Here is an 18,361-nt window from a genome sequence, read left to right on the forward strand (position 1 = left end):
AAAAAATATTGAAAAAAAAAGAATTTGTTTATGCATCTATCTTCCTCATTGGGCTGTGTAAGGACTGATGCTGGGCCCCTGACTTATAGTATGGTATCTGGTTAAAGCAAATACTCCAACAATATTTGTTGATATTACTGTGGCAGAGAATTATGATGAGATGATCATCGAAAGACATTCAGGCATAAAAACCTCCTATATTAGGATAGTATTCTGAGTGTGGGTGTGTGTGTGTGGGCGTTATAAAATGGAAATATGACTGAAGAGAAAAAAATAACTTCTAACTACAAAAATAACTTCTAACATAAAACATTATTCACGTGCTTTTTAATTGTGTGATCTCAGTGTCAAATTTCTCTGGTGTTTAGAGTCCTTTGGACAAAAGTTATTTACAATTGACATGTTTATTTTAAAATATCAATATTTCTATTTTTATGCATAACATCATTTGGACTATCTGGAAGGACTTATCACCAAAAAAATTGATGTCAACTTTAAAACAGTTAGTTGAATAAATGAATAGCGTCTTCCATATCAATTAACGTTAGGTTTGGCTGGGAGTGACCGAAAACCCAACATAACAGTGACTCTAACAAGATAGAAGTTTTTAGATTCCCAGAACCTGATGTATTGTTGGGGTTAAACGCTTTCCTATATAGAAATATGGAGTTAGGTAGTCCAAAACTCAGTATGGTAACTCCATGATCATTAGAACACAGGCTCCTTCTACCTGTGGATTTCCATCCTCAATATACTGCTTCTACTTCATGGTCCAAAATGGCTGAGCCAGCTCCAGCCATTGTGTCCACATTCCAACCAACAAGAAATAAAGGTAAGAAGAAGGGAATCCTTTTTTAGGACACTTCCTAGAAGTAGCACCCACCACTTCTGCTTATATTTAATTGAACTGTCATGTGTAAGGAAATAGTCATGTGTAAGGAAAGCTGGGAAATACAGTCTATTCTAGGTGCCTGTGCTTTGCTAAAAATTGGAAAATCTGAAGAAGAGGAGAGTAACTATTAAAGAACAATTCGTTTATTCAACATCTCCACTTGAATAACTCACAGGCATCTTGAACTGAATATAAATCTGAACTCATCACCTTTCTCCACACCTGGTTCTCCTCCAATATTCTCCATCTCAGCCAACGGAGAGCCCTATTCTGGCTCAAGCCAGAAACCTAATGTCATTGTTAATATTTCCCTGCTGTCAATTCCCTCTCCAAAATACATGGCAAATTCATCTAATCCTCTCTATTCCCTCTACCAATACACGCTGTGGACAGTCTCTAACTTGTCTCCCAGTGTCCCTCTGGCCTCGTTCCAGATCATTCTCCACATTGCAGCCAGAATGATTTTCTAAAAAGAAAAATCTGAGCATGTCACTCCTCTCCTAGAACCCCTCAAAAGCTGCCTGTGGAACTTAGGAGAGAGCCCCAGAACTTTTCAAAGGCCCTGTGTGATCTGGGCCTGGCTTCACCTTGCACTACTTACTTTTGCTCTCTAGGCCGCAGCCAAGCTTGGCCTCCTGTTGGTTCCTTGTCCTTGCCAGGCTCCTTCCTGACTGCCCATCCTGCCCCCTCTGCTTCCACCTCCCTCTCCAGCTGGTCAGTGCCCACTCATCCCCTAAGTCTCAGTGTAAACGCCACGTCCTCAGGGAATATCTCCAAGGTTTGAGACTCAGCTTTCATGGTACCCTTTGCTACTTTTGTTTTTCACCCTTTACATCTTATAGCACTTACCACAGTGAGAATTTACGTGATTATTTGTTTACTGAGCTTTAACCCCCTTACATGACAAACTCTTTGGGTCTGGTGACTGGCTACTCGTGATGGTTAATTTTATGGATCACTGGCCCAAAGGGGGCTCAGATATTTGTTTAAATATTATTCTGGGTTTGTCTGTGTGTCTGGATGAGATTAACATTTGAATCCATAGCCTGAGTAAAGCAGATCTGTCTCCCCACTGTGGGTGGGCCTCATCCAATCAGGTGAAGGCCTGAATAGAATTCTTTCTCTCTGCCTGACTGTAGTAGCAGGAACATTGGTCTTCTCCTGCTTTTTCACTCAGACTTGGACTGGAACTTACACCATCGTCAGCTCTCCTGGTTCTCAGGCCCTTGGACTTGGACTGGAACTCACACTATGGGCTCCTTGGGTCTCCAGCTTGCCAACTGCAGATGGTGCACTTCTCAGCCTCCATAATCATGCGAGCCAACTCCTTACGATAAATCTCTCTCTCTCTCTGTGAATGTGTCCATTGTCTCATTCTGCTCGAAATACTATGATTCCCTGGATAATAACCATCACTTACCCCCACTGACTAGGTGCCTGGCACCTTAACCGTAAATCTTATGAGAAAGTGCCATTTCTCCATTTTTTATATAAAGGAGAACTCTGAAGATCAGAGAGATCACATAACTCTCCTCTCCGAAGGTCTCGCGTATACTAATAAGTAAAATCGGATTCACACCCAAGCCTGCCTCTCCCAAGTACGCTGCAGACCTTCCCTCTTTGGGGCCAGGGATATTAAGCTAATGCCAGTGACACACCCTCCAACCCCAGAAAACAAAGAAGCCAAAACCTGGCGCTGATTTAGGGATCAGCGCAGGTCACTCCGGCTTCTTTGGCTCCCCGCAGCTTCCCCGGTCCCCAGCTGGCTGCCCACGCGCCAGCTTGGCCTTGAACTTGGCTCGCGCTCCGGAACTAAAACGCAGAGCGCGTCAGAGCACGGGGCCACGTCCGCCCCTGGCCCTTTGGCGCCGCCCCGCCTCAGCCTAGGTCGGTTACCGCCCGCCCACAGCCGCCATTTCCTGTCCAGCTCTGGGCGCGTCAGGTCAGTGCAGCGGGGTGGCCCGGGGTCTGCCCTGGTCCTGGTCCTGATCTGGCCGTCAGAGCCAAGCAGAGGACGCTGGTTTGGGCCCGGCGGATGGGACGGTATCAGCTGAGGGCCGCCGGGACCTCCACGGCGGGCACTCGGCCGGTGGACGCTCTGGAGCGGTTGCCCGGGCAACGGTGCCGCCGGCCCCGCCCCTCTGCGCCGGCTGGGGAGGGGCATTTGGGGCGAGCCGGTCTTCTGGCTCCAGGCGGGGCTCAGGCTCCTTCCCGTTGAAGTGGATACCGTTGGACGCCTTGGGCGTCACCGTGCCCTGGCCTTCTCGTCCCGTCGTGCGTTCGCTGCCCAGGCATGGCGCGCCCCTGGCCTGGGAGCGGAGGGGTTGGCGCCTGCCCGGGGGAGTTCTAAGCCTGCCTTCTGCCTCTCCTAACCTTGGTCAAGTCAACTCACTTGACTAGGCCTCAGTTCCACGGGAGCCTGAATTGTTAAGAGCTGGAAAGAAACCTAGTGATCGTTTAGTTAAGCCAGAGGTCCCCAGCCCTGTTTCATAGATAAGGATGTCTTGCAGTAACCACTCATTGCCAACCTGGTGCTTTAAATTAATCCCCAGATAGCCCTCTGTTTTTTTAAAATCTATTCATTTATTTATTTTTGGCTGTGTTGGGTCTTCGTTTCTGTGCGAGGGCTCTCTCTAGTTGTGGCAAGCGGGGGCCACTCTTCATCGCGGTGCGCGGGCCTCTCACTATCGCGGCCTCTCTTGTTGCGGAGCACAAGCTCCAGACGCGCAGGCTCAGTAACTGTGGCTCACGGACCCAGTTGCTCCGCGGCATGTGGGATCTTCCCAGACCAGGGCTCAAACCCCCGTCCCCTGCATTGGCAGGCAGATTCTCAACCACTGCGCCACCAGGGAAGCCCCAGCCCTCTGTTTGTATTATAGTTTCCATAGAATGAATGAGGCCTCTGAGGGTCAGAGAGGTTGTGACTTTAGCTGAGGTAGCACAGCTTATAACTGGTGGAGGCTTGTTCCTGGCAGATTTCAAATTTCCAGTTAAAGGTGACTTATTTGTTATTAAACCTAGCTGTAAATCAGAATCACCTGGAGAGTGTTTAAAACTATACATTCCTGGGTACTCTCTCAGGCTTACTAACTGAGGGGCTCTGGGCTAAGGCTGAAGAATCTTATGCTAAACCAGTTTTTGGATGATTCTTACGGTCTGTGGGTGGACCTTTGAGAACCACTGGCTGTAGCATGAGGCCTTTCACTCAAAAACAACTGAGTGGTGATCCAACTAAAGAACCTGGAGAGGAGAAGAGAGGCTGGCGTGCAGGGCTGTCAAGTTCTAATCCCTCCATGCAATTTGTAGCTTCTCTTCACTCCTCAGAAATAAGCCAGAGGCTTATAGTTTAAATAGTTTGGACATTTAGATGTAAATTGTCCCATTTTTGGTTACCTGTCACACAGCCAGCTCCAAAGCTTCTGGCTGGGCCAGCCTGTCATGATCAAAGTCAAGCATTAGTGTCCTCCTCCATCTCTGGTGGCCTGTCAACTGCTCTCCACCTGGCCGCCTTCAAGCCAGGTCCCTGACACAGCAGCTGATGGTGGCTTTGTAGGGACATTTTGCAGAGCCCTTTCCCCATTGGAGGGAGGCTGGCAGCTTTCCAGAAATATCGCCACACGTCATGAGGGTCCCTTGGCCTTAACAGCAGTCAGAGTGAAATAGATCACCCTGCTTGTTATTCATGACTTTTATAAACACAAATCCATCTTAAAAATAATTACCTGGCTCTTAGTTTTAGAAGGCTCATCAGCCTGACAAATTCTGTTGAGAGTTTTATTATTATTAATTTTCATCATTTATGCTGCCTTCCTCAGGGATTCTGGTTCACCATGGCTGACTCTCAAGAGGAAGACTTGCAGAAATTTCTTAAAAATGTAGATGAAATCAGTAAGTACCAGTAAATCATAGACTAATTAAATTTTACTTTAGGGAGGTGGAGTGGTTAAAGAGAGATGATTACTCTAAGTTAGTTCCTGGGTTGCCTGACAGGTTTATGACTCTTAAGGAAAAAACGTTCTTGAGATTAAACAGAAGGGGTATTGAGAAGCAAGTAATATTGGAGCCTGGGGGTAATATTTTTTGGCTGTTAATTGGTATCAGAGAAGCTGCTAACATTCTGATTGAATTCAGGCTGACAGCTCTTCCTTGTATTTTCTCCCCTTCTGTGTAGAATCAGGTCAAAAGGAGCTTCTATTCCCCCATCACCAGTGAGCCTACTGTTCCCTTGGAGAAGATCATTCAGGAACCCCACTGATCAGTCTGAAATCCCTCTTGTTTTAGGGGAGAGCCTTTCCTGGTTTTGAGCTGCAGAGGCAAAGGTCAAAAGGCTTTCCCTCAGGGTCCATCACATTACACAGATGGCTGTTGGTTGTCATATTCCTGTCTCTCTTCCTCTAGGCAGGAAGACCCTTCCCCAACTTAGACTGGGGGAATCTCAAAGGACATATTCTGACCACACAGATCACATGCAGTAGATTCCAAAACACTCAGTCCCTGCTCAGACTTCAGGGAGCTTGTTTGAGGATGGAGACAAGAAAACCAGCAGTGAAACCAACCTTACATATCAAATAGAAATATATTGAAGTTGCTGCTTCTCACAGGCTATATGCGTCCAAAGAATAAAATGGTTTTAAAAATAGTTCAGGCAACTTCATAGACAGTACATCCTTAGGGTGTTCTTTGGGTTTGTCATGGGCTTCTTCTCGGCCCATCCCCCAAATGTTGTTCTGGCGTGGGCCGCTGCTCACCTTTCTCTTCAGGTGATCTAGCCCAAGCACGTGGTTTTAGCTACCACCCTTGTGATGACCCCACATCTCAATTGCTACCAGCCACTTTTTTTGAGCCTCAGCCTCTATGCCAACTGTCACACCCATTGTATCCCTCAAGCACCATGAACTTAATGTGTCCGAAGGTTAGTTGATCATCTCTTTCTCTGTCGCCCCCAGTGCCAAATAAAACCTGCTTCTCCTACTCTCCCATTCGTTCTAGTCTCACTTGGTGGCACTGCTGTCCCCAGATTTACAAGTCACATTGGCCTCCTCTCACCTCTCAGTCCCTAATTTAATCAGCCCTCAGGTTTGCCTTCTGCCTCCAGCTCCCACCTCTCTAACCTCCCTTTGTTCTGGTTCTCTTATCCAGACGATTTCAACAACCCCCTGATTGTTCCCCCCCCCCACCGCCTCCAGGCTTACACTCCCCACAGGGTAATGTATCTGAAATGCAAATCTGACCCAGCCACTTCTCTGCTTGCATTCTCCCCGCAGTCCCAATAAATGTCATGCTCTCATCAGGACCTAAGTCCTCCCGTGACCTTGGCCTTACCTCTGGCCTCCCCCTACCTTACACTTGAGCTACAGACTGCTTCCGGTTCCCCACACACCCCCTGAGCATTCATCCTCTGCCTGCTGCCTTTGTCCTTCCCTCTGCCTCCCGGTCTTTCTTTACCTGGCTAACATTCATTCGTACCCCAAGTTCATTTCCATATCATTTATATCAGTGCCATCTGATGGAACTTTCTGTGATGATAGACATGTTCTATAATCTACACTGTCCACTGTGGTCACCAGTGACCACAAGTGGCTATCGAGGGTTTGAAATGTGGCTAGTGCTACTAAAGAAGTGAATGTCTCTATTTCGTTTATAAGTAATTTAAATTTATATAGCCACATGTGTGTAGATTCTATACATTCATTTCTTGGGCTCTTGCTGTGTACTGAGCATCGCTAGACCCTGGAGAGTACAGTAACAATGAATAAGAATTACTTTCCTTCATGGTACCTACAGTCTGGTGGGGAAAACAGATATTAAACAAGTAATTTCAAGGGTGATGTATGCTACAAAGAGAGATTGGTAAAATGCAAGAGACTCTAACTCAGATGAGGGAGTTGTCTGATGGGCTGCTGTAACAAAATATTCACACACTGAGGGGCTTAGGCAACAGAAATTAATTTTTGTCACAGTTCTGGAGATCAGAAGTCCAAGATCAAGGTGTTAGGTTTAATTTCTCCTGAGCCCTCTCTCCCTGGCTTGCAGACAACCCCCTTCTTACTGTGTCCTCCCATGGTCTTTTCTCTGTGTGTGCACATCCCTGGTGTCTCTTCCTCCTCTTATACGGACGTCAATCCAATTGGTTTAGGGCCCCACCCTTATGACCTCATTTATCCTTCATGACCTCTTTAAAAGCCCTGTCTCCAAATACAGTCACACTGAGGGGATTAGGGCTCCAACATATGAATTGGGGCAGAGGGGCACAATTCAGCCCACAAATAAAGGCTTCCCTAAAGGATGAGTTTTAAGCACAAATCTGAAGTCTGACTAGGAGTTGGCCACTGGAGAGAGGGTAGGGGAGTATTCTAAATGGCGAGAAAGTACGTAGGAAAGATGGAAGTTAAGAGCAAGTGTGGTACTTTGGAGAAACTGAAAGATTAAAAAGCTCAGTATAGCTGGAGAGAATAGATCAAGGAGAGAAGGGTCCCATCTGAGTCCAGAAAGGCCAGATCAGGAAAGACCTTGGAAGCCACGGTAAGGAATTCGTGTTTATCCTGAGAGCAATGGGAATCCTTTGGAGGGTTTACTTGGAGCAGAAACATGGTCAGATTTACACCTTAGAAAAGTCACTCTGGCAGTGGTAGACTGGAGGGGAGAAGCAAACAGGTGCTGAGAGCCAGCTAGGAGGCTGTTACAGTGCTCCAGGGAGAAGAGACTGTGGCTGGAATGGACACAAGTAGACAGATTGGAGAGATAATTCAGAGCTTACTTGACAGGCTTTAGTGTTGATGGCTGTGAAGGTGGAGGGAGAACAAAGCCTTAAGGATGAGCCTGAGAGTCTTGATTGAATGACAAGTGGGTAGTTGGACCATCTGCTGAGATAGAGGCATTTGAAGGAGGAACAGTCTGGGGAGAAAGAGGATAGGCAGATGAGTAAGGCATTCCAGTGAAGATGTTCAGAAGGCAGTTGGCTTTGTGAGTCTGAGCCTAAGAAAGAGAGAGTAGCTGGGGAGGTCAACTTAGGAGACACTGGCATCTGCATGGTATTTGGAACCATAGGAGGGAACAGGAATTCCTGGGAAAGGTGTAGAAAAAGAGAAGAGGGCTCAGGCAGAGAGCCTACAGAGAAAAATTCAAAAAAATCTATAAATAAATTATCAAAGTAAAGAAGGAAATCGAGCAAGGTTTTTGGATACGAGATTAATGTATAAAATTCAGTTGCATTCTTATATACTTCCTGTATACCAGCAACACTTCATTTACAATACCAAAATAAATCCCTCAAAATATATGCAAGACCTTTATGGGGAAGGTTATAAAATTTAATTGAAAGAGCTCCCAGTGGTCAAAACTAGAACAATTTGAGCAAGAAAGCAAACACAGTATTGGATTATAGCCCAAAGTATAAAATAAATATCCATGAGTCTATATGGATATAAATAAACGATGAATAGTTAAATAAGTAAATAAATATGTAAGGCAAATCTCCCATACAGAAGAATTTCAAACAATTTATGTAGATATTCCTGCCTCTAGAAGGTAGAGCATAACTCTCCACCCCTGAAAGTGAGATACATTTACTGACTTGCTTCCAAAGAGTATAGTACAGGAAAAGAGGGGGAAAAGTAACTTTAAGATGGAAAAAGCTGACAAACTCTACCTTAGGTGGTCAAAGTTAACAGCATGATAAATCATATTGATAACGTGTACCCTTAATATGTGCTATGGTCTTCCTCCCAAAATCTTGAGAACCTCAGTCTGACTGTGACAATAACATCAGGTAAACCCAAAATGAACACTATTCTACAAAAAATACCTGACCAGAAATTCTCAAAACTGTCAAGGAAAACAAGGAAGATCTGAGAAATTGTCATGGCTCAGAGAATTATAAGGAGACATGACTAAATGTAGTGTGATATCCTAGATGATATCCTGGAATGGAAAAAGGATATTACAAAGAGATTAATGAAATTAGAATAAAGTTCAGAGTTTAGTGAATAAAATTTTTAATTAAAAGACATAAATGTGCTATGTATGTGTTTATTTACATCTAAATAAGTGGAGACATTTTATCATGGATGGGAAGACACATTTGTTAAGGAAATCTGTTCTTCTCAAATTATTCTCTACATTCAACACGATTTAGATCAAAATCCCAAAAATGTTTTGTTTAGAATTCAACAAGCTGATTCCAGAGTTCACACAGAAGAGCAAAGGGCCAAGAATCCAGAAAATTTTGCAGAAAAATAAGAAAGTGGGATCTCCCTATCAGATGTTCAAGACTCATTATAAAGCTGTAGTAATTATGCACGGAAGTTTTGGTGCTGAAGAAGATACCATCCAGTAGAATGGAATAAAGTGCCTAGAGCAGGTTCACGCATGTGACAGGGATGACACAACACATTGGTGAGAAGGCAGGGAGTCTTCAACAAACGGGTGCTCGTGCCCTATGCAAAGTCAGCTCCAGGGGACTTCCCTGGTGGTCCAGTGGCTAAGACTCTGCACTTCCACTGCAGGGGGCACGGTTGCAATCCCTGGTCTGGGAATTAAGATCCCACATGCCAGGTGGTGCGGCAAAAAACAAAAAAGTCAGTTCCAGGTGGATTAAATACCCTAATGAGAAAAACAGAACATTAAAACATACAGAAGACATATAAGAGTATATTTGTAAACCTAATATACACAAAAGGCATAAAGCATAACGGGAAATATTGGTACATTTAACACATAGAAAATTTCTTTAACAAAAGCTTCCATAAAAACAGATAAAAAGATAAACTGTACACAAGGAGATGTTCACAAATACATATCAGTCCAGAATATATAAAGAAATCATAATAAGAAAAAGACAAACAACCCAATAGAAAATCGGCCAAGGATAGGAGCAGGCAGTTGACAGAAAAGGAAATCCAAATGGCCTACAAACCAATGAAAAGATGCTCAATCCCAATCATGTTCAGGAAAATGCAAATGAAAACATTGAGGAGATAAATCCATTATAGTGGCAACAACTTAAAAGTTTGACAACAAGCTTTAACTAGGATGTGGAGGCATGGGAACTCTTGTCACAACTCATAGGAATAAACCTCGATACAGCCGTAAGCTGAGGAATATGTCACATGTGTGCATGGGAAAATATGTACACAGATATTCGATTCGTCATTTATTCACTAGCAAAAAATTTAAAAACACCTGGATGTCCATCAATAAGAGAATGGATTACCTATGGTATATACAGTGATTAAAATAAATCAACTGCAACCATTAGTATCAAGAACAAATCTCTAAAGCATATTAGGAGAAAAAACGAGGTTGCAAAAGAATGCACATTTTTTAAAAACCATTTATTTAAGATGTTTCAACTTAAACACTCATATACACAAATTCTCTAGTAGGTGAATAGGTTCTGGGGATCTAATATACAGCATGGTGACTATTAACAGTACTGTACTATACACTTTAAAGTTGCTGAGAGACTAGATCTTAAATGTTCTCACCACACACACAAAAAATGAAATTATATGAGGATATGGGTGTGTTAACTAACCTTGGTGTGGGAATCATTTCTCAGTGTATACATGTATCAAATCACCATGTTGTACACCTTAAACTTACACAATGTCATGTGTCAATTATATCTCAATAAAGCTGGAAAAATAAAAGTCCTTCCCCATGAAATTTTCTACACCACCTTTTTAGTGAGTGGAGTCTTTCTTTTTGAAGACCTTGCTTGAATGATTCACCTCTGATTTCTCCTCTAGCCAATTTAATTCAGGAGATGAATTCTGATGACCCAGTCGTACAAGAGAAAGCTGTCCTCGAGACAGAAAAGAGACTGAAGTTTACAGAGGAAGACCAAGAGGAGGACGAGTGCAGGACCACCGTGAACAAGACCATGATCAGTCCTCCACAAGCTCCCACAAAGGTGCCCTTTCCCTATGGTGGAGTTATCTATGTAGACAGAGTGAGAAGGTCTGCATAAAGCAGAGGAAGTAGTGGTTTAATCTCAACTGCCTGGTGAGGCTGAAAGAGCCTTTTGATCTTTAGATTCACTTAGATTTATTTTCCACAAGGAAGTATAAACTCTGATTTCTTTTCTTGATCTTTCTGGGTCATCCTTAAACAACCCTTTGGGTGTGTTTTAATGAAAATTTGGCCTCTGTACCCACTGAGCTTGTGACCATTTTTAAGCCGTTAAGGTAATATATTCTACTAACTCATATTTCCAACTCATACAGCCGCAGCGGCGGTCCCTTGACCTGCTCGCCATTGTTTCTGCAGATGTAGCCCCATAACAATTGTGCCCATAACTAGATCTCCTGATTAACGCAAGCCCCCTGAATTTTGAGCCTTTCAGTATCGATGGTTAAAGGAAATGACCCTACTCCCCACTTGTAATTGATCTGCCTTCTTGCTTTGTATATGTATAAATGAGGGAGTGGTTTTTGAAATTTGTGTCTTTGTTTTTATGATAACCTGTGCCCTGCAGAATACAGATGAAATAAACACAGGTAAGGACAGCATCTCTCTTTCCAATGTGTATTATTCCTTTAGGATCAGTGTTTATTGATTGTAGCTTCCAGACCCTTAAATTACAGCCTCTGGGCTTACAAACAACCCATGAACAAAAACCTACTGATCATTCAATTCTGTTACTAGTAGTCAGAGGGGACAGTACTCAGAGGGTTTTTCCTACGTTCTCCTGGCCAGTCTTTTGTAAACTGAATTCAGTTATTCTGTTTCATCCAATTTACTCTTAGCTGCTTAAAGGGATCCAGAGAGTTTCTCAGTTGCTCAGCTCAGAAGCTCATTATGCTAAGTGGAACAAAAAAGTCTGTCTTCAAAGAAGAACTCTTTTAAAAGGCATAATTCAAATTTGAAGCACAGACATAGTCACCATGTATAATAATACATCACACAGATTACCATTTACTGTCAAATTAAGAAAATGTCATTTTACTTGTCTCCGAATCTGTGTGTGTGTGTGTGTGTGCGCGCGCGTACACGTGCCTACATGTGAATGCATGAAAAGTGTGGCTCTAAAACTCTAAAGTACCTTTTTTCTGAATTTGAGCTGAAGAACTGATTATAGTATTTGGATTTTTCTTTTTAATATTTGAAATTACGCTGTTGTCAGAGGCCTTCTTGGCATCTATGGAGAAGGATGCAAAAGAACGTGCCAAAAGAAGAAGGGAAAACAAAGTCTTGGCAGATGGTAATTGTCAGTCTTTTCACTTTTCAATACCCAGGGTGATTTGTGCTAGAAAGAGCAAGGAAGTCTCTATGCTAATGTTTGAGGACATCAAGATTCCCAGTGGGTGGGTTCATGATGGGCCTGAGGCAGTGGGACCTGGCCAGGCAGAAACTAGTCTGTTTCCTGTTCCCACAGCAACAAGCAGGGAGTCAGACACAGCCCTGAGTCAGCCTCCACAGTCAGACCTTTCTAAAGCACATGGATGGATTTAGCAGCACTAAGTGATGCTTGGAAAGTAGGGAGGGATGGGAGTGAGGTACTACTGTCCAGCCTGAGGCACAGATGAAGAAATGAAAAAGAAAAATGAAACAAGCAAACAAAGCTGGGAAAAGGGAGAGGGGAAATAAAGGAAAAGAAAGAACTGGGGTTGTGTGTGTGGTGAGGAAGATACACATGACAGAAGAATGCTTTCATCACTTACTTTATACCACTCAGTGATATGTGCGCTGCAGATCTGAACGATTCCATATTTGCTAGAAAATTAGTTGTTTGAATCTCTTTTTAAGACATTTGAATCTCTTTATGAGACATCTGAATGTGTAGACTTGCTCTTTGTGGCAAGTTTGGGGTGTTCTGAGCCTTGAGGCAGAAACATTTACTTTTTCTGAGAAGCTACTTAGAAGACTTCAGGTAGATTGAGAGAACAGGAACCGACCTGGAATTATCTGCAGAGAGAAGTAAGTGACAGGCCCCCTTTGGATGCATGGAAGCTCTGACCTTCAAAGTAGAGTTGGAAAATCAGGGCAATGAAGTCTGAAAGAATTTTCCTGTGTGTGGGGAGAGCTCACCTGTATAACTTCTATTCTCACAGCCCTAAAAGAAAAGGGGAATGAAGCATTTGTCAAAGGTGATTATGAAACAGCCATCCTGTGCTACAGTGAGGGTTTGGAGAAGCTGAAGGACATGAAAGTACTGTACACCAACCGAGCCCAGGTGAGTGATCCAAGGATGTGTCCACGGGCTTTCCTCAGGGAACAGTAGCCACTAACCTTGTGAAAGCAGAGAAAGATGAGACCAGGTGGCGCCAGTGTTGTGCTGTGTAATGGCTGGCTCTGGTCGGGTTGGGAGTGGGGGCTGATTTGTATGGAGCACTTGCCAGTTTCCATGGTGTAGATACTTACACTGTGGTTCAATTTCAAGCTACCAACTTGGAATCATTGAAGGAGAACTTGGGAACAGCTACACATAATCAGTTCTCTCCATAGTGGAAGTCAGCTCCAGCACATCAGTGGTGGTACCCAGGCACTTTCCCTCATGTAGAGACAAGAAGTCTAGTGGAATGAGACAGTCTATGAGACCTTGGAATTCTGCCACCACTGAAGTTGTTCAGCTTCTTTTTTTGATGCCAGTCTACACTCCTAACGGTTACTCTCCTGTTAATTTCTTACCCATCATATCAATCCCTCCTTGATTAAGCTTCTGTGACTGGGATATACTGGAGAGCTAATGGGCCTAGAGCCAATTTCTCAGAAATTTTGAGTTTCTGAAATCTCTCATACCTCCGTTTTATATCACAGACAAGCTCAGATTCCTGGAACACCAGGTAAAAACCATCACCCAGATGTTTATTATCTACTACCTAATGAAGGGCAACATTAATAGTTCTCAGTTGAAACAAAAATGTCATCTGTGACCTTATCTTTGAAAAGTACTTGAGTTTGTGTATGGAAGAGCTGTCTGCTGCTCAGACCTGAAAAATTGGCAGATTCGTGGACATGATTATCCAATGATCAGGATATGTCAGCAGGACCTGGGTGAGATGAACTTGACGCCATGTCATTTACAAGAGGGAGAGATTCATCAGCTCCAATTTCTATAACTCAAGATTAAGAAGATCCTGCTGTGGTATGTTGAGGAAGAGTGCAAGAAACAGGATGTTAGCAGTCCAGAAAGTCTGGGCAGTGACAGTGATTTAATGATAAATAAATCCAAGCACAACATAAGCTCATTAGTTCAGCAGTTTGGATAAATCAGACTCGAGTTGAGGTGTCATTTACCTAGCCCCATTTGTGGAGAAAAATTGTAATAAAGAAGAGAATCAGTAAATAAAATGGCCAGAGGTTGATTTTGCCATGTACTTCTTAGCCCCCCAACAAGATTATAAACTTTGTGAAGGTAAAAACTGCCATATACTTTTCCCCCTAACGCTTTACTTATAACAGATGTTCAATAAATCCTTGTTAAGTTACATAACACTGGGTGGAGGCACAATAAGTCCATTTAAGGGAATGGCATTTCTGTTGACACATCAAAAGAAACATTTAAATGCAAACAATTAATAGAATAATCATAGTTCCTTTTTATTTGTCACCAGATTTGGTCTCCAGAACATTTACCTACTGATGCTTATTCAGTCTTGATACTCTGAAGCTATTTGAAAGCTGTAAAATTGAATTGCCTTTAAAATGTTATGTAATTCAGACTTATACTAATTCAGATGGTCTATACCCTGATTCATCTAAATTAGTTACATTTTTACTGTACTCAAGTTTAAGCAGCACTTTGATTAGTTCTGGAGAATCACATTAAGAATGACTGTGGATAAAAATAAGTAAGTGCAATGAAAAGCTTTGGGAAGGCAATTCCTCCCACTTTTCCCAAAGAGAAAGCTTATTCAGAGACAAATAAATGCAAAATGTGCTGCCTGGTGTTAAGAATCATTTGAACCATTGACTATTTTTAAAATGCCTCCCTGTTTGCACGCAGTGTTAGAAAACACTTAATAAGGACCCTGTGCATTGAGAGTCGCTGCTTGCTGGAGAGAAAACCTACCCTTTCATCGCCGTGTTTTTCTCCTGGAGCTAATGTTATGATCAATAAATTGCTGGTGTAATTTAGATAAATCAGGAGTTTAATTGCCATTTGGAAAAGTCATTCTTTTTAAAGTGTGGAAAAACAAAAGAGAACAGGGAATTTATAGGGTGTTGGGTCCAAGCTTTAAAAAAAGAAAAAGAAAGAAAAGTGAAAGGCTCTGTAGAGAAATTGTTGAAGCCCATATAGAATTTTTCAGTCTGTATCCTGAATAACAGTGTCGTGAAATTATGACCACGGTTGTCTAGAAGGATGTTAGTTTCTTCCTCACATCCTCTGACTTTCTAATGAAACCCCACACCTGGAGGAAAGGGTGGTGCTTTATAGAACAGAAGGCTCAAAGTGTCCTTGTCTTCAACTAGTACTGAAGCCCTGTTAATGAAAGCACTGCAGAGCAGCTTCCTATCTATTGGTGTGAAGAGCTGCCCGGCAGAAATCCCATTAGCTTGGCTCTTGCCTGCTCACTCCTCACTTTGGTTGAATGCTTAGATTTCTCATAAATTATAACACTAACCTCATATTTGGCCTGTCCATGTAAATATCTCATCAGGTTTATTGTTCAGAATGTCACAGCGCCCTGCTACAGTTTTGATCATGGGCAAACCTCCATGGAGTATTGAGTCTATTATTGGTGACTGATGGGACCCTGGTGCCTGGTTTTCCTTTCTTCCAACAGGGTGATCATTGCTGCTTCTTAGGGAACTTTCCAAAAGAAGAGCCCTTAACGTCTACTTTGTGCAACTTGATAAGAATTTATTAAGCACCTTTCATGTCCAGTAATTAAATACAGAGGGTATAGTAGCCATGGTGCTTGCTGTTAAATGACTTCCATTTGTTTATAGATCACACCTCTTTGAAACTATAAATGAACTAGATTCTTAATTCGGTTTAGTTTGAGTGGATCACAGAATTCTGAGTTAATTCTTGATTTTTAAGATTTTCCCCAATTCCAGGAGATCCCAGAAGACAGCCCCAAGGCATTTGAAACCGAGGGCTCCTGGGGGTGGTCTGACTCTTAAATGTCAGCTCATTTCCTATACCTCTTCCTTCTTGCCGCACTCATGAGGAGAGAAGGGGAACTTTTTCTTAAGCATATTTCCATAACAGCTTTATTGAGATACAATTGATATAACCTACAATCACCCATTGAAAATGTACAATTCAGTGGTTTTTGGTGTATTCACAGGGTTGTGCAACCCTCGCCACAGCCAATTTTAGAACAGTTTCATCATCCCCCAAAGAACCCCGTACCCTTTAAGCAGTCACTCCCCAGTCCTCCCCTCCCCCACCCCAGCCGTAGGCCACCACTAATCTACTTTCTGTCTCTATACATCTGCCAATTCAGAACTCTTCATATAAATGACATCATATAATATTTCTCCTTATGTGTCTGGCTTCTTCCACTTACCAGTGGTTTCAGGGTCCATCCACGTTGTAGTATGCATCAGTACTCCATTCCTGTTTATTGCCAAATAATATTTCATTGCCTGGATCTACCCCATTTTGTCTATCCATTCAAAAACTGATGGACATTTGAGTCATTTCTGCTTTTTGGCTCTTATAAATAATTCTGCTATGAACACTGGGGTGCAACTTTTTGCGTGGACATATGTTTATAGTCTTCTCGGCTATCTACCCAGGAGTGGAACTGCTGGATCCTATGGTACCTCTGTGTTTTACCTTTTCAGGAAGTGTCAGACTGTCTTTCAAAACCATTTTACATTCCCACCAGCAGTGTATGAGTGTTCTGATTTCCTGCATTCTCACCAACACTTGTTATTACCTGTCTTTTTGATTCCCTTTTTCATCTGGTTTCCTTCTGGAACATTCACAGCAGGGTAGCCTCCAGAAGCTAGCTCTTCCTTTGTAGGGGTGGTCAGTGTGCTGGGTACTGTCTGTTTGCCCCTCCAGATCCTTCTCTGCCCTGCTCTGTGCCCTGGGGGATTGACCTCTGTGGACTGCCCTCTTGGCTTCCCAGCTTTCTAACTGCCATTTGGGTTCAGCCAACGAGATGAGAAGGAAGGAGGAAAGCGAACTGCGGCTTTATTCTCCCAGCTTCTGCTCTACTAAAGGCCTCAGCTCCTGTTGAGCAGCGCTCTTCACAAAGCGACCCTCTCCTGTTTTGTTCATTGCTACTCCTTCTTTTTTTGTTGTTTTTTGTTTTTGTTTTTGTTTTTGCGGTACGCGGGCCTCTCACTGTTGTGGCCTCTCCTGTTGCGGAGCAAAGGCTCCGGACGCGCAGGCTCAGCGGCCATGGCTCACGGGCCCAGCCACTCTGCGGCACACGGGATCCTCCCGGACCGGGACAAGAACCCGTGTCCCCTGCATCGGCAGGCGGACTGTCAACCACTGCACCACCAGGGAAGCCCGTCATTGCTACTCCTTCTGCCTCTTCAGGTCTGGCAGTGGTGATGGCTGTCCAGTGCTGCTCTCCCTCCACCCTGCCCTCACCCTGTGAATAGTCCCTTTATTAAACTCTCCCCAGTTACCCCGTGTGAGTGGCATCTGTTTCCTGCTGGGACCCTGACTGGCACAGGTAGGGACGAGTTACTTCTCATCACCACTCTCCTGCCCAACTACTCTTTCTGTGTTGACTGAAGACTGCCGGCTACAGAGCTGTGTATGATTAGCAGCTGTTTGTGTCCTTACAGGCTTATATCAAACTTGGGGACTACCAGAAGGCACTGGTGGATTGCGACTGGGCTCTGAAGGTAAGAAGATTGTTTCCTCTTCCACATGATGGAGCTGGGCTTGCTGGGGCCAGATGTCTCAGTCCTGAAGTGAATAGAGGGGAGCTGCCAGTGTATCATGGCAGGAAAGGGTGTAGGCTCTGCAGTCAGAGTCTCAGTTTCCTCATCTGTAAAATGGGAACAAATAGAATTGTCGTGAGGGTTATGGTAATGCACGCGGTGCCTTGCCCGTGGGAAGTACTCTGGAGAAGCTGTTGTTAATATTGGTTTTTCAGGGTTTTATCGCAATGGCTCACCCTTCACTGTTGTGTTATCAGGTGCTTTGCTCCACGTGGTAGTGGAGACGCCTCCTTCTCTTTCCAGAGCTGACCTCGGGGGCTTGTTTCCACAGTGTTGCCATTCTTCCTCTGATAATTTGGAAATGTATCATAGCACCCCCTCTTTGTAGAGGAATAATCAGAAGAAAGAATTCCTGTCGTTCAGCTTGGATACTAGTCAGGCCTCAGGCTGATAGCCTAATACTGTGCATGGTATTTCCTCTGAAACCTGACAGAATAGATAATCAAAGGTGGAGAGAAGGAAGGACTGTTGGTAGAAATATTAGAAGGGTTTTAAAAGAGAAATGTCATGATCACTTCATAGGAGCATTATTTCAGATGACTAAATATTTAAATAACCCTTAATCCACATTCCCCCAAGTTACTCTGTCACAGGGGCTTAACTAAA

At 43.5% G+C, this 18,361-nt stretch overlaps 1 protein-coding gene across 1 annotated transcript in view; it reads left to right on the forward strand.

Moving 5' to 3' along the window:
- Nucleotides 1-2,796: 2,796 nt before the first annotated feature.
- The window catches only part of TTC12 (tetratricopeptide repeat domain 12), a 49,181-nt gene continuing 33,616 nt past the window's right edge, over nt 2,797-18,361 (forward strand). Inside the window, exons 1-7 of the mRNA XM_082629285.1 lie at nt 2,797-2,834; nt 4,708-4,780; nt 10,642-10,805; nt 11,370-11,391; nt 12,018-12,095; nt 12,946-13,067; nt 17,597-17,656. Of these exons, the coding sequence (XP_082485411.1) occupies nt 4,723-4,780; nt 10,642-10,805; nt 11,370-11,391; nt 12,018-12,095; nt 12,946-13,067; nt 17,597-17,656 (504 nt within the window). The 5' untranslated portion in view covers nt 2,797-2,834; nt 4,708-4,722. The remainder of the gene's footprint in view (nt 2,835-4,707; nt 4,781-10,641; nt 10,806-11,369; nt 11,392-12,017; nt 12,096-12,945; nt 13,068-17,596; nt 17,657-18,361) is intronic.

This window comes from Mesoplodon mirus (assembly GCF_964341445.2).
Source record: "Mesoplodon mirus genome assembly, chromosome: 7".
Classification (NCBI taxonomy): domain Eukaryota; kingdom Metazoa; phylum Chordata; class Mammalia; order Artiodactyla; family Ziphiidae; genus Mesoplodon; species Mesoplodon mirus.